This window comes from Aspergillus candidus (assembly GCF_002847045.1).
Source record: "Aspergillus candidus strain CBS 102.13 unplaced genomic scaffold BDW47scaffold_7, whole genome shotgun sequence".
NCBI classification, from domain to species: Eukaryota; Fungi; Ascomycota; class Eurotiomycetes; order Eurotiales; family Aspergillaceae; genus Aspergillus; species Aspergillus candidus.
In genome coordinates, this window is record NW_020194012.1 from 17,273 (window position 1) to 30,209 (window position 12,937).

The 12,937-nt window shown below is 54.7% G+C and overlaps 5 protein-coding genes across 5 annotated transcripts; 3 read left to right on the plus strand and 2 right to left on the minus strand.

Moving 5' to 3' along the window:
- Positions 1 to 416: 416 nt before the first annotated feature.
- On the plus strand, positions 417 to 884 carry BDW47DRAFT_123201 (uncharacterized protein; the record flags this gene model as incomplete). The annotated part of the gene is made up of 1 exon (XM_024816006.1): positions 417 to 884. One exon carries the CDS (start codon positions 417 to 419, stop codon positions 882 to 884), a length of 468 nt encoding a protein of 155 aa, XP_024674661.1.
- Positions 885 to 1,115: 231 nt separating this feature from the next.
- BDW47DRAFT_100593 (glutamate--cysteine ligase) lies at positions 1,116 to 3,762 on the minus strand. The gene is made up of 7 exons (XM_024811475.1): positions 3,480 to 3,762; positions 3,335 to 3,407; positions 3,198 to 3,263; positions 2,989 to 3,131; positions 2,813 to 2,938; positions 2,179 to 2,764; positions 1,116 to 2,127 (listed from the first exon to the last, which is right to left on the minus strand). The coding sequence occupies exons 1-7, from the start codon at positions 3,488 to 3,490 to the stop codon at positions 1,129 to 1,131; spliced, it is 2,004 nt and encodes a 667-aa protein (XP_024674662.1). The 5' UTR covers positions 3,491 to 3,762; the 3' UTR covers positions 1,116 to 1,128.
- A 307-nt stretch (positions 3,763 to 4,069) lies between these two features.
- Positions 4,070 to 5,240, minus strand: BDW47DRAFT_100595 (NADH dehydrogenase [ubiquinone] 1 beta subcomplex subunit 7). The gene is made up of 3 exons (XM_024811476.1): positions 5,148 to 5,240; positions 4,930 to 5,054; positions 4,070 to 4,822 (listed from the first exon to the last, which is right to left on the minus strand). Exons 1-3 carry the CDS (start codon positions 5,194 to 5,196, stop codon positions 4,718 to 4,720), a joined length of 279 nt encoding a protein of 92 aa, XP_024674663.1. The 5' UTR covers positions 5,197 to 5,240; the 3' UTR covers positions 4,070 to 4,717.
- A 342-nt stretch (positions 5,241 to 5,582) lies between these two features.
- BDW47DRAFT_80950 (putative APSES transcription factor) lies at positions 5,583 to 8,337 on the plus strand. Its single transcript, XM_024819907.1, has 3 exons — positions 5,583 to 5,723; positions 5,800 to 5,989; positions 6,053 to 8,337. The coding sequence occupies exons 1-3, from the start codon at positions 5,676 to 5,678 to the stop codon at positions 7,894 to 7,896; spliced, it is 2,082 nt and encodes a 693-aa protein (XP_024674664.1). The 5' UTR covers positions 5,583 to 5,675; the 3' UTR covers positions 7,897 to 8,337.
- Positions 8,338 to 10,575: 2,238 nt separating this feature from the next.
- Positions 10,576 to 12,306, plus strand: BDW47DRAFT_115692 (uncharacterized protein; the record flags this gene model as incomplete). Its single annotated transcript, XM_024814830.1, has 1 exon — positions 10,576 to 12,306. The coding sequence occupies one exon, from the start codon at positions 10,576 to 10,578 to the stop codon at positions 12,304 to 12,306; it is 1,731 nt and encodes a 576-aa protein (XP_024674665.1).
- Between the last annotated feature and the right edge of the window lie 631 nt (positions 12,307 to 12,937).

Sequence of the window (12,937 nt, forward strand, 5' to 3'; positions counted from 1 at the left end):
TCGTCCGCCCATGGACTCAGATCACGGATTGTGAGACCTTTGGTCATTCTGGCGTGAGGATGACTTGGTCGTTGTAACGGTAGCAATATGGCTTTTGGTGCTGGGGGATATGCTTTGGTGGTGGTGTGTCTGCTGTGATATGAGACGGGGAAGGGAAGAGAAAACAGGGAAGTATAAAGTAGAATTGTAAATATAGGAGAATGAAAGTATCAAAAGTACTGTGCGACGGTTCGAAACATCACGTAGTCTTCTATTGTACAAGCCCAAGCCAAGTATGTCTCGACCAAATCAACCAACCCTAGAAGATGCACTCAACAGCGCCCATCAAAGACCCTATATCACTGAGCCCCATATCAAAAAACCAACAACCATCCCAAGCCATACTACATCCTACCAAACGAACCAAAAAAAAAGACATGGGCTGGACCCTCCCAACCCCCACGCGTCCCCCCTCCGCTCCACCCCCCTACACGCTCCCCTCCCCCGAAACAGACGCCATCCTCGCCGCAGCAAAAGGCTTCCTCTCAGCGCTGACCTCCAAATCCGCTGTTGACTTCGAGCGCTACTGCGTGCGCGCCGGCGGCATGTCGCTGCGGCCGCCGCCCCCCACGTCGCCCCGGTTTTGCACGATCGGGGCCTTCGTCGAGCATGTCCTGAAGATCAAGGACCATATCGACGAGCGGATTTGGGATCCCGAGGTGAAGGTGCATGAGTTGGGCGATATTGCGTCTGTGTGGGCGCCTTTCAGGGCTAAGGTTAATGGGGTTGTGGATCATGTCGGGGTGGAGCTATTTGTGTTGCATAAGATTGAGGGCGTTTGGAAGGTTACGGGGTTGGCGGATTCTTGTCGGTGGCCGACTGTTGAGGAGAGGGAGTTGCTTTAGTCTTTGTTTTCTGTATTTGTTTTTTGGGCCGGTTTGTTTGGGGGGATGGTGGTGTAGGTAGGTTTAGGTTTAGGGTTAGGATGTTGTTAAGTGGATAGTGAATGGTCATTGATTTTTCTGGTATGGTAGTGGTAGTATTCGTAGTAGAAACGTCGGCGAATGAATGGTCATGCTAGATACTGGACGGATATGGTTCCCCCCCGATCTATAGGTATTATTATGTATGCAAAGAAATGCTTCACGCTCACTTCCTCCCCCGGAGGAGCTCCCACCCCACACTCCCGTTCTTCCCCTCTTTCACAGACATCTCGTCGACAGCCTTGACAAGATCGTAGCAGATCTCATCCGACACAATGCTATCGTGCTTGTAGGCCGGATGCGACGCCACAAACTCCCGAATCCACTTCGCCCCCGTCCAGAGAGTGCCGTTCGCGCGCCTCCGGATCAGATCGAGGTAACGGGCGAGGAAGCACCGCGTTTCGACGTCCACGTTGACGCTGTTGAGGTAGGACTCGACGAGCGGGATGAGGCCAGGGAAGGACCCGTCCTCGGCGCCGTTGATGATGTCCGAGATGCTCATCAGCCCGTACTCGGACTCCACGGGCCCCAGAGGGGGAGGCGTGCTGCTCCCCGATGACGACGCGGCGGACGTCGCTCTGGTCCCGTTGGGCGTCTGGCGCTGCTGTCGGCGGGGGATCCGCGAGAACGGGTCCTTGCGGAAGTAGAACTTGCGGTCTAGGACGGCGTTCCGGGCGTGCGCCGTCTCCATGTTCTCTGTTGTGCGCTGGATGGGGATGTAGAAGTTGAGGTCGAAGCTGAGGATGGCCCGCGTGACGAGCACGATGAAGATGCTGAAGGCGGCGTTTTCGAAGTCCGTCATTTGGATCTCCATTGATCGGAACTCGACCCGCCAGCCGATGTCGGATGTTCCTGGCGGCGGCGGCTTGAACCGCATATGCTGCCAGTTGGTGGACTGCAGGTTTTCGAAGTGGTCTGCTTTGTTGAGGTCTAGCTCCTCTAGGTCTTCTGAGAAGATCACGAGGGGATCGCGGATGAAGAGGTGTGCGAAGTGTGTTGCGAGGAGATCGTCCATGCCGCCTTCTATTAACCGCTTCTTGATGTCTTCGTCGACGACGAGATCGGGGTCCAGGTACTCCTTCCGCAACCGTGAGTCCTGCGCGATATATGTCGAGTTTGACGCATATCGGGACTTGGGGATCCTCCATCTATCGTTCTTCAGGGGCTATACAATGTTAATATGCGGATATCTGGGCGAAACAGAAAGAGAACTGACCAGCTCGCCAAGCTCCTCCCGCGTCCGGTCGTCCACGGCATTGCCGATCTGGTTCCATCTAACGTCCGTGTCGACCATGAATCCCTTGTAGATCGGGGTTGCCGCAGTGAGCGCCAGAAGAATTGGCCCGAGAGGGCTCAGCTGATCGTACAGTGTCCTCCCCTCGGTGATATTCTTAGCCTGGAAGGTGATCTGAAGACAGCAGCTGCCCATCCCAAACGCCATGGCATCCATGTAGACATGATCGTCTTTGGCGGCGCCGTTCCTCACATCGTCATCCTCGGGCCACTGATGGAGATCGTAGTTCACGGTGGGATCTTTGAACGGCCGAGGGGTATTCTTGTCCTTGAACACAGGCACATTCAACTCGACCTTCCGACCTCGGCGCGATCGGATATTACCCGCCAAGGTCGGGAACCGGATGTGGGGGTTGGCGATCTCGTCTGGAACAAACTGCGATCGTAGTGCCGGGCCTGACGGCGGATAGTAGGGCTGGATGTAGTCGCCTTTCGTGCCCAACCGGGGGAACGTCGTGAGGGTGATGGGATACTCGTTCGGTGCCATGTGGGTCTTTGCGATCTCGCGTCTAAGCATTGTCAGACGAAACTCCTAGGTCGGACAGTCCAAAGCATACCTCCACTTCATATTCGACTCGACTTTCAACAGATCCTTGAAATGAATGCCCCACGGCCGCCCGGGCGTCGCTTCCAGCATGAACCGTCCAAATTCCGGAACGAAGTGAGGGGGCGCCTCGCCGTCGCTGGGGTCCTGTTAGAAGATATCTGGATCGGGACCCTCGCAACGACTCACTGCTCTTTGTTCTGCGACACCGGAGAGGTTCCAGAGTTCCAGAGTGCCTCATCCTTGGCCAACGACTTGAGGATCTCGGCCTGCGCCAAAGAGAGTCGAGCCTTTTTGGCTTCTTCATCGACGGCGACGACGAGATACTCGACCTAAAACCAACCCAGCCCGTTAGCCTTAGCCCTCAGTCGCATTCCAATGACTGTATAGAACCATACCTCGTCCCCCCACAGTAGAACATCCCTCTCCTTGCCCTTGGCTCTTCCCCAGATCGCGAGTAATTGCTGTCGTTGTCAGTCAGTCCATGTTCGCCTGACTTACAAACGGAGTCCACATAAGATATAGTAGGACCAACCTCAATTCCCCATTTCCGGACCTGATCCGCCCGCAATTTGGCGTCGGGCCAATCGAGCGCTGTTCCGAGAGCTCTGCAGCGACAAAGGATTAGCTATGCTATTGCGATTGCAAACATATTGCGACCCGAGTAAATCCACACGTACAGTAATCCCATCCTGCCATCAAACAAGTATCCCGATCAAAAACGAAGTCTCGAAAGTCTGAATCGGTGGTCCAATGGAGTGCCGTGCGCTTGGCAAAAGAATGCCCCGCCGCGATGAGGGGGAAAAAGGATTGCGCGATGCGCCGGACTCTCAGAAACGACGAGAGTAATGTGATGTCGTCGGAAAACTCCCAGCAAAGGTAAGATCAAAATGTAAGCAAAAGGGAAAAGCAAGATTTATAGCCAAATAACGCAGAGGGAAACCGATCGGGGGAGAAACCGAGATTCCAACCATTGATTGGAGATGAATTAATTTAGAGGTGGGCGGCGGGGGGGAATTTTTCCCTGTCCAGCGGGGCTTAAGGAAGACAGACGCTGTTCCCGCGGAATCACCGCCGTTGATTTCTAAGCATGGACTCCGCTTACGATCGATGATATTCCATTCTTACTACTGAGTCATTACTGTGATTGAAGGCTTTGTCTTACTTGGGACTTTTGTAGATGGTCTGGTTACACTGTTGAGGAGAGTAAGTTATTGGGATGCATTTTTCAGTAGGTACAACATGATCTTCGTCGGGAGTTGCACAGCGTCGACAGTGGTGCAGAGAGTATACCGTCCAACGCATAAGGACCCTGCCCTTTTTTTGTTCTGGATTCTTCAGGTTCTGTTCAATGAGGTGCTGTATGAGGGAGGGACAAGTCTAGCATGCAGTCTCTAGACATTTCTATTGATGATGTGTATGACTAAACGACAGTTGTCCAACGCGATCAACGGTCTCGTGCTGGCCATTTATGGCTGAATGCCGATCCTAGATCGACGTCGTACATTTGAAGCGCGAGAAAAAATGGAACAGGAAAAATAAAAGTATAAGAAGGGAAAGGGGCCTGAACGCTGCGATGATTATAAATGTTATACGAGTGCTTGGACCTGTCCAACCCGGGCTAGTAGCTCCCCATACCTCGGCAGGCGTACCCAGAGGGCAGGCTGACCCAGAGGGCATGGCATCCGCAGTGGTGAAGCAAGTGTCATAGCAACCTTGGACAGCTCCAACCCCTAGTTCATGTAAACGACAACGGACGCATCCGCATTGGAGACAGGTCCGGAAAGGCGCAGTACGTGGTAGGAAGAGAAATCTCAAAGGAGTCCCAACGCCAAAGTCGGTTCGGTTCCATGGACGGACAAATCTCGAATCTCTATGTACATAACCCGCTGTTTCGCTCGTGCCAATTGGTCTGGTATCAATTGCTCCGGGCACCGTCCTTGGCAGCCCGCAGCTCGTCCATCTTGGCCACACGCTTCTTGAATTCTTCGTACTGGCACTTTTCGTAGCTGTGTCTCTCGTCCTGTTGGTAAAAGAGAGCGACAAAGAGAATTGAGTTAGTCAAGTGCGCCAACGGGTCCGCGAAGAAAAAAAGAAGGCAGGGTTGACCACGGCGGTGTCACTTCATACCTCGCACTTCCACGGCAAGTAATACTCTGCCTGTCGGCATCGGTTCAACGGGATGAGCAGATTGGCACACGAGTCCCGGTACTGAATCGGCAGACGAGCGTCCGACATCTCCTGGTGGGAGGCAGCTAATTGCAACGGTTAACGCTTCATTCCGGATATGACGACCTCTAGGGTGAGTCGCTCTCGGCTGCGGCCCACAATGGACAATTGAGACTTACGGGAGTCTGCCAGGCCAAAGGCACTCTTCACTGACTCGGCGACAGTCATGTTGGAGGGAGGCGGCGGGGTAGATAGAGCTGGATGGGGGGACGGAGGGGAGCAACGGAGCAGTGAGGGTTTGCAGCTATCCCGAAGTGTTGCTGGTCCTTCCGTCCCGATACGGTCACGTGCTGTCACCTGACCGTGCACGCCGCAACCGGCATAGCGCGGCCATTTCCACTTAACGCGGTCCACCGTCGCCCGAGAGAGGCGCGTCACGCCCCGTCCCAGTTGTGCAAACCACCGCGTTCTTTCAGATGTCACCCAGCCTATAACGAGCCACCAGTGGCTGATCCCTTGACAGTTCTAGATCCTATTTTGTCCGATCTGTGATGTTTCGGATCTTTGCGCAACATAGCATAGTTGTCGCTTGACGAACGGCAAATCCTGGCTCTTGGAGTCCCGGGCGAATCCGGCAGAGCGTGCCCAGATCTTCAGGTGCTGTCCGGGAACCTACTGGATTCCGTTGCCTGACGGGGACGCACATCATGTCGACGGTGGATTTTTCGCGGATCTACTCTGCGACCTATAGCAGTGTTAGTACTTCTGGCCCGTGGGGGATAGGGCTCGCCCGTCCCCATCCCTAGGTGCCGTCCCTCTGACTATCTGCAGGTTCCGGTGTATGAGTTCAAGCTTGAGACCAATGACAGTATTATGCGAAGAAAAGCCGATGACTGGATCAATGCGACGCATATACTGAAGCTTGCCGGGTTTGATAAGCCCGCCCGAACCCGGATCCTCGAGCGTGAGGTACAGAAAGGCGTTCATGAGAAAGTGCAGGGCGGCTATGGGAAATATCAAGGTTAGCGATACAGCACAGCATATAGCCCGTCCAGCTTTAGTATGTGACTAATGGGAAGGTTAGGGACATGGATTCCACTACCGGAAGGCCGCCAGCTTGCGGAACGCAACAACATACTGGAGAAGTTGCTGCCAATCATGGACTACGTATCCGGAGATCGCAGCCCCCCGCCCGCTCCAAAACACACGACGGCCTCCCGACCAAGAGCCCCCAAGATTGCGGCCAGTCGCAAAGTTCCCCGGGAAGAAGTATTCAGCGCTGTGAAACCCCAACGCCCCATGGGGCCCCCCAGCTTCACGCATGAGCAGTATGAGATGAACGCCGGGTTCGACGAGGATGAATCCGCGGAGCAGACTACGCTGGAATCATCGTCGATGATGGCAGATGAGGAAATGGTGCCCATGCCACAAAGCGGCCCTTTCTCGCGAAAACGCAAGCGCGGACTGAACGAGGTCTCGGCCATGTCGATGAGCGAACAGGAGCACATCCTCTACGGAGACCAACTCCTGGACTTCTTTATGACGGTAGGGGATGCACCGGAAGCGACGCGGGTGCCTCCACCGGAACCCCCGATGAATTTCCAGGTGGATCGCCCGATCGATGATTCGGGCAATACGGCCCTCCACTGGGCTTGCGCCATGGGGGATCTGGAGATCGTGCGGGATCTGCTGCGGCGGGGAGCAAATGTCAAGGCCCAGTCAATCCACGAAGAGACGCCCCTCGTGCGTGCAGTTCTCTTCACCAACAACTACGAGAAGCGGACTTTCCCGGCTATCTTGGAATTACTCTTAGACACGGTGTCGTTCCGGGACTGGTTTGGTGCCACGATCTTCCACCACATCGCGGAGACGACTCGCAGCAAGGGCAAGTGGAAGAGCTCTCGGTACTATTGCGAGACGCTCCTCGATAAGCTACGCCAGACGTGCTCCGCAGAGGAAATCGACCTGCTCTTATCGTGCCAAGATTCCAACGGAGATACGTCCTGCCTCGTTGCCGCCCGAAATGGAGCGTTTCGGCTGGTGAACTTACTTCTGATGCACTGCCCGCGGGCTGGCGAGCTATTGAACAAGAAGGGCGAAACCACGAACAATATCATCCAGAGATCCCATTACTCCGAACGGGACATCCCCCCACCTCCTTCGTCCGTCACTATGGGGAATGACCACGTCGATGGCGAAGTCCCTGTGCCTGTACACTCCGAGCACCAATCGGCTGCACCCCCGCAGGAGACATCCTCAGCCACCTCGGCACTCCTGTCGAAGATCAGCGCACTGATGGACGACGCGAACCGCAAGCTCGCTGTCAGCTACGGCAACTCCAAGGCGAACCAGCAGGCCACAGACGACATCGCCAACCCAGAGGCTCTCCACGAACAATTAGAGCACGATCGGCAGAAGATTCAGAAGCAGATCGCCGCCATGGGGGCCAAAGAGGCCGAGCAAGAGTCCATCAACACGCAGCTGGCGCGGTACGAGGAATTACGAGGCAGCTACGAGTCGCTGCTGGAGCAGATCCAGCAAGCTCGTCTCCGCGAGCGTGTCGCGGCTGCACCGCCCCCGACCCACGATCCCACGACCGACAGCGAACAGAACCCCCTCATGCGCACCTTCAAGCTAGCGCGGGAGCTGTACGTCGCCCAAAAGGCGCGGCGGGCCGCCGTCAAGGAACTCGCGCAGCAGACGGCCGACGCGGGGGTCAGCACCAAGTTCGACGTCCATCGCAAACTGGTGGCGCTGGCCACGGGTCTCAAAGAGGAGGAGCTGGACCCCATGGCGGCGGAGCTGGCCGAGACGCTGGAGTTCGACCGGATGACTGGCAAAGGGCCCGGGGGCGAGTCGCCGGAGCCCGACCAGAAGGATTCGGCGACGTTTCCGTTCCCGGGATCGACGGTGTCCGTTGATGCGTAATCCTCTTCTCCCACCAGCACTTCAGACTCTCTTCCTGCCTTTCTCACCCTCTCTATTCCTCCTTTCTCTCTCTCTCTTCCATCTCTGTCCTCATAATATGGATGTCTCGCCTTTTACGATATCGACGCTCGTGTTCCTCGACTTCTGGCGGTCTTGTTGAGACTAGCTGTTGCCAGCAGATACCCGGATCTTTCTCTGCTTGATCTGTTTGCGTTGAATAATCTTGTTTCTTTCTTATTTTTTATTTCATTTTTATTTTATTTATTTCATTTCTTACTTTTTTTCTTATCTATTTCTCTTTTTCATTGTGATCAGGAGGCAGCGTGTGACATGTTGATTTGATTCGATTTGTAGCCTACATTACATGGAGTGACAGGACCGTGTGTACATAATGCTGGAGGGATGATACATCGATAGCCACTACCCTCTTAGTTTAGTATCCTAATTCTTGTGAAGCTTGCCCGATTCTGAAGGTCCAGACCAGCCGGTACCTGGTAATTCCTCCGTATTCAGACACCAGAAGAGATCGAGGAGTAGGGCGGTTCGTGGGCGAATGGTGGGACGGAAGCGGTTGGCTGGCGGCGAACAGAGCCACGTTGACAGCCGCTAGACCGGGGTGATCAGGAGGGGAGGGGCTAAAGTTAGCTGAGGATTCCCTTGCAACTAGGTAGACTGGAGCACTTGCAGCACGCAGGTGTCCGTTGGTATTCCTCGTTTGGAGTATATGAGTTGTTGTTTCATTCTGAGGAACCTGATCTACATGAGAGGATATGGATTTTCCTATTAGGTTGGGATTATCTGGAAGAGTCTTCTTGATTGTTGTTGCTGCTGAAGACTGAACTATGTTATTTATAGATCAATCTAGAGACCTTGTCAGGTCCCTCTGGTATCTACTTCGGTACTAGGAAAGCACCAGTGTCGAAAGTCAAGACGAATGCCCAGCTCGAGTCCACCTCAGGCTCCCGGAACCCAGATCCGCTAACCTGAATCCAGCCTAGTGGGAGGTGGAAGCGAACCAGTCAGCGCACGTCCCTGGTTTCCGCGGTGTGCTGACTGATCCGTTCATCAAGATTGGACAGTCTGATTGGTGGGTATGTGGTGAATCTTCATCCAATGCTCTGTTCATTGATATGACTGGTTCTTATTATCGGTATGATATTATAATACTGATTATAATGGTTTGTATTGTTATGATCGTTGTAATATTAGGTATCCTGACAAGATCCAGAGTTATTGTAGAGTTCCTTGGGTGGGAGTTGATCAGGGTACTTTATTATAGGGAGGACTCCGTACTCCTTATCCATCGTTCATCTCTCTTACCCACTCTCTTCTCTCTCTCTTTCTCTCTCTCTCTCTCTCTCTCTCTCTCTCTCCCCTCTGGTTCTTTCCCCTCCATTCTTCTCTCCGCTTCATCTCCAACTTCTTCTCTTCTTCTCTACTTCCCTTCTTCCCCCTTTTCACTTCTTACCTGTCACTCATCTTTCTTTCTCTTCCCATTCTGCATTATCCTTCTTCTCCGTTTCTTGATCCCTCTTTTCTTCGACTTCTGTCATCTTCGTGTTTCCAAATTCGAAGAGACATCCGACCAGTGACCCCTGGAAAGCGGACTGCCAATCTTTGGGACAGCGCGGGTAACTGTAAAAAAAAAAACCAGAAACAGAGACCTAAAAATACAGGCGCCGAGGATCCGAAACGAAAGCCCGACAAACCATCGCCAAATCCGCCTCTTTCTTTTTCTTCCCCTTCTCACTTTCTCTTCTTTTTTCTCTCCCTCTCGCCTCCCATTCGGTTCGCAACCCCCTTGACAAGGGTCCTCGTTTCTTTCTTCCGGTTCATAATCAAAAATAAGGAATTAATTTCGCAAAAAAAAAAAAGGAAAAAAGAAAATCAAGAAAAAAGAATAAGGAAAAACAACAAAGACATCAAGATCGAAACACCAGACAAAAGACTATCAAACAGGGAGGCTCAAGGCTCACTCGATCTATCCCTTACTTTCCATCATCCCCCCGAGGCGGCTCTGTTGCTGTTGGATCCCATCAGTCTTCCACCCTCCCAAGTCTAATCGTCACCGGCTTGAGTTTTCCATTCGATTTTTCTGTCTTTTTTTCTCTTGTATTGCATCGGATTGCATCTATTCATCTTCTCATCTATTCATCATTTCTCTCGGGAGCTGCAGTGCATCTCCCCCTGACCCTTGATCTCATCCTATTCGGTCCTTAATTCCACCTAACGGAGTCACCGCGCCTCATTCCATCGATCCCATCGTCGACGTCCGGTCGCGTCTGTCGTCAATCCTTCCTTCGAGGCAGCCGTTTCAGTCTCCATCACCAGCTCGCTGGATTTCCTTCTTGTACACTGCATTGTTCTCTAATCGTTTGTGGTCTGCTCTCGCTTGTGGAGACGCGCCTCCGTTCATTCTTCTCGGAAGGTACCGTGTGCTCCTGCCCAACCTCGCGTCGACCACTCCGCTAACTCCTATCAAAGTCTTGTTGGCTCTCCTAGAATTCAAGGCATCGCCTGTCTATTCCGCTCCTTGTCTAATCGCCTCGCATCTTGCATAATATTATAATCCCCCGATCGAACGTCGACTCCTGTCTCGTCACCCGACCGACACATCTGTCGTTCCGTCTATCTCATCTCTCGATTGTACTTTTCTCGAAAACTTTGAACCTTCTGAGTATGGACGCTGGCGGTCTTGCTCAAATGACCTATCCCTCGTCTTTCAATAACGGGGGCTCCCTCGGAGCCCCCTCCAACGGCTTTGCATCCCGCAGAAAGGGCTCCCACATCAAGCGCCTGAGTGTGCCGCCCCCGCACATTCCCACCATCGATGAGTCCCAACCGTCTGCGCCCCTCCAGACCCCCCGCACCAGCCGCTCGCACCTGCTGGCCGGCTTGAGGACCGCCCCCAAGTCCGCCACCGTGCCCTCGGCCGCCGCCCGGCAGCAACACCTCGGCGTGGAGGGTGATCGATATGGAAACTTGTCGAACCGCACCGCGGAACGCATCCCTCAGACGGCGACGGGAACCGGATTCCCTCGCCATTCGATGGCGATGAATCAGGGCATGGACATGAACACCGGCCGGCCCATGTACACCTTGCCCGAGCAGGTGCTCGCCCCGCCGACCTTCGACATGGGCGCCGAGGCGCCCATGGACGAGAGCATGTACGCCGAGCTCATGTCCACCAATCTGTTCCTGGCCGCCCAGCAGCAGCGTCTGCAGCAGCAATTGATCAGCGTCACCGCCGCGGCCCAGCAGTTCCAGGGCTTGAACCTGGGCGTGCAGATGCAGCAGCCGGAGCTCCCCGCGATGTCGCTCCCGGGCATGGGTTTCTACCAGCAGCAGCTCCAGCAGGGCGTCCAGCCGATCGTCCAGCCGGTGCCCGGCCAGCCGGGCCTCTACTCGGTCTACAACCCCCTGACGGGCCAGCAGAATTACATCTACGACAACAGTGCCCAGGACGGATCGTCGTCCTCCCCCCCCGCCTACCCGGGTGACCAGTCGCCCGCGATGCAGGTCCCCACCTTCCGCGCGGAGGTCTCTCCGCCGCCCGAGTCCCGCCACTCCCCGGCGTATCCGTCTCAGCCCGTGTCGCCTCCGAGCTCGAGTCCCTCCCCCCCGCACGATGTCGCGCCCCTGCCGCCGCCGTCGGCCAACGCGTTCCGTCGCGGTCACAAGAAGAGCTCGTCGGTGTCCCCCGCGCCCAAGGCGCCGATCGACACGGCCCGCGCCAACGGCGGCGGTCATCCGCCGGCTCCCAAGACCGCCGCGCTGCCCCCGACCCCGGCCACGGGCACCTTTGGCCCGGGACAGGGTCGCGCGGGCGAGCACCCGACCCGCCAGCCGCGGGGTCCCCCCTCGCTCGAAGAACTGGTCGCGAAGCCCACCGCGAAGCATGAGGGCAGCAAGAACTTTGCCACGCGTCAGCGCCGGCGTGCCGTGCACAACCTGGTCCGCGCGGGCATCGAGCGCCGTGGCGACACCCGTAGCTTCGGATGCCACAGCAGCGGCGGCTCCAACACGCCCGCCAGCGAGAAGGAGTTTACCTTCTCCGACGGGGATGACGGCACCGCCCGGAGTGGCAGCCTGTCGAGCAAGCCCAGTCTGGGCAGTCTCCGCGCGGCGGCCAACGGCGCCATCGGCTCCGAGAGGAAGGAGAGATCTTCTCGGGAGCGGCGGTCCCAGGACAGCCCCTACAACACGACGACGCCGATCAGCGAAGACGGCGGGTTCTTCGGGAACAAGTTCGCCGATGTCCGGATGGACCAGGTGTCGTCCCCCGTCGGATCGCCGTCGGTGGCTGCTGTCGTCGCAGGACAGAAGACGGTGGCCCAGGGTCCGGAGAGACGCAAGACGCCGATGCTTGTGCTTTCCAGCGCCGAGAAGCGCAAGACCCCTGTCATGTAATATGAAACCTCGTACATAATGTGGTTTGAGACGACCCACAGCCTTGGATGACCTGATATTAGCTTTGGTTTTATTTTTTTTTTATTTTTTATCTTTTTTTTTTTTTCGGTTCACTCCTGCTGGTCCATGACCAATGGTTAATCCGTTTCGTTCCTTGTTTTGACTGCAAGATCTTGAGTGTGATCTTGCCCCCATGTTCTTTCTCTTCGTCTGCCCTCCATACTGTGTTTGGAAGGTGGATACTCAGCACAATCGAGTGTTGGATGAACCGTGGTGTTTACTTCTCTCTTTTTACAAGGCCTTTGATCAGAATGATGAAACATGAACTTGAGATAACTTGAAGGATCTCATGGTGTTGGTTGGTTTCTTTTTTTGATTTCTCTTCTCTTTCTATTCTATCTCTTTTCTCTCTTCCGTCTTTATTTTCTTCCCGTTTCTTTATCTCGGTCTTGCATTCTCGGACCGGCTGGTTGCTAGCAACTGGCTAGATCCGGGGACGGGAGGGAGGAACTGCGTAGACCGACAGGGTTTGGAATGTCCATATCAATCACAATCAGCATTGTTTGCTACATCTGGTATGTAGTACAATCAAATCAATCATCAATCATATCCATACAGTATTACATAGTAT

What these genes read in the sequence shown, in the direction of transcription:
- BDW47DRAFT_80950 (XM_024819907.1), top strand. Translation starts at nt 5,676, where the DNA reads ATGTCGACGGTGGATTTTTCGCGGATCTACTCTGCGACCTATAGCAGT. An exon ending in ACTCTGCGACCTATAGCAGT is followed by an intron (nt 5,724 to 5,799) that starts GTTAGTACTTCT and finishes GACTATCTGCAG; the next exon opens with GTTCCGGTGTATGAGTTCAA. An exon ending in CGGCTATGGGAAATATCAAG is followed by an intron (nt 5,990 to 6,052) that starts GTTAGCGATACA and finishes TGGGAAGGTTAG; the next exon opens with GGACATGGATTCCACTACCG.
- BDW47DRAFT_100593 (XM_024811475.1), bottom strand. An exon ending in GAGTCGAATATGAAGTGGAG is followed by an intron (nt 2,765 to 2,812) that starts GTATGCTTTGGA and finishes GACAATGCTTAG; the next exon opens with ACGCGAGATCGCAAAGACCC. An exon ending in GGGAGGAGCTTGGCGAGCTG is followed by an intron (nt 2,128 to 2,178) that starts GTCAGTTCTCTT and finishes AACATTGTATAG; the next exon opens with CCCCTGAAGAACGATAGATG.
- BDW47DRAFT_100595 (XM_024811476.1), bottom strand. Translation starts at nt 5,196, where the DNA reads ATGACTGTCGCCGAGTCAGTGAAGAGTGCCTTTGGCCTGGCAGACTCC. An exon ending in CTTTGGCCTGGCAGACTCCC is followed by an intron (nt 5,055 to 5,147) that starts GTAAGTCTCAAT and finishes CGTTGCAATTAG; the next exon opens with CTGCCTCCCACCAGGAGATG. An exon ending in ACTTGCCGTGGAAGTGCGAG is followed by an intron (nt 4,823 to 4,929) that starts GTATGAAGTGAC and finishes TTTTACCAACAG; the next exon opens with GACGAGAGACACAGCTACGA.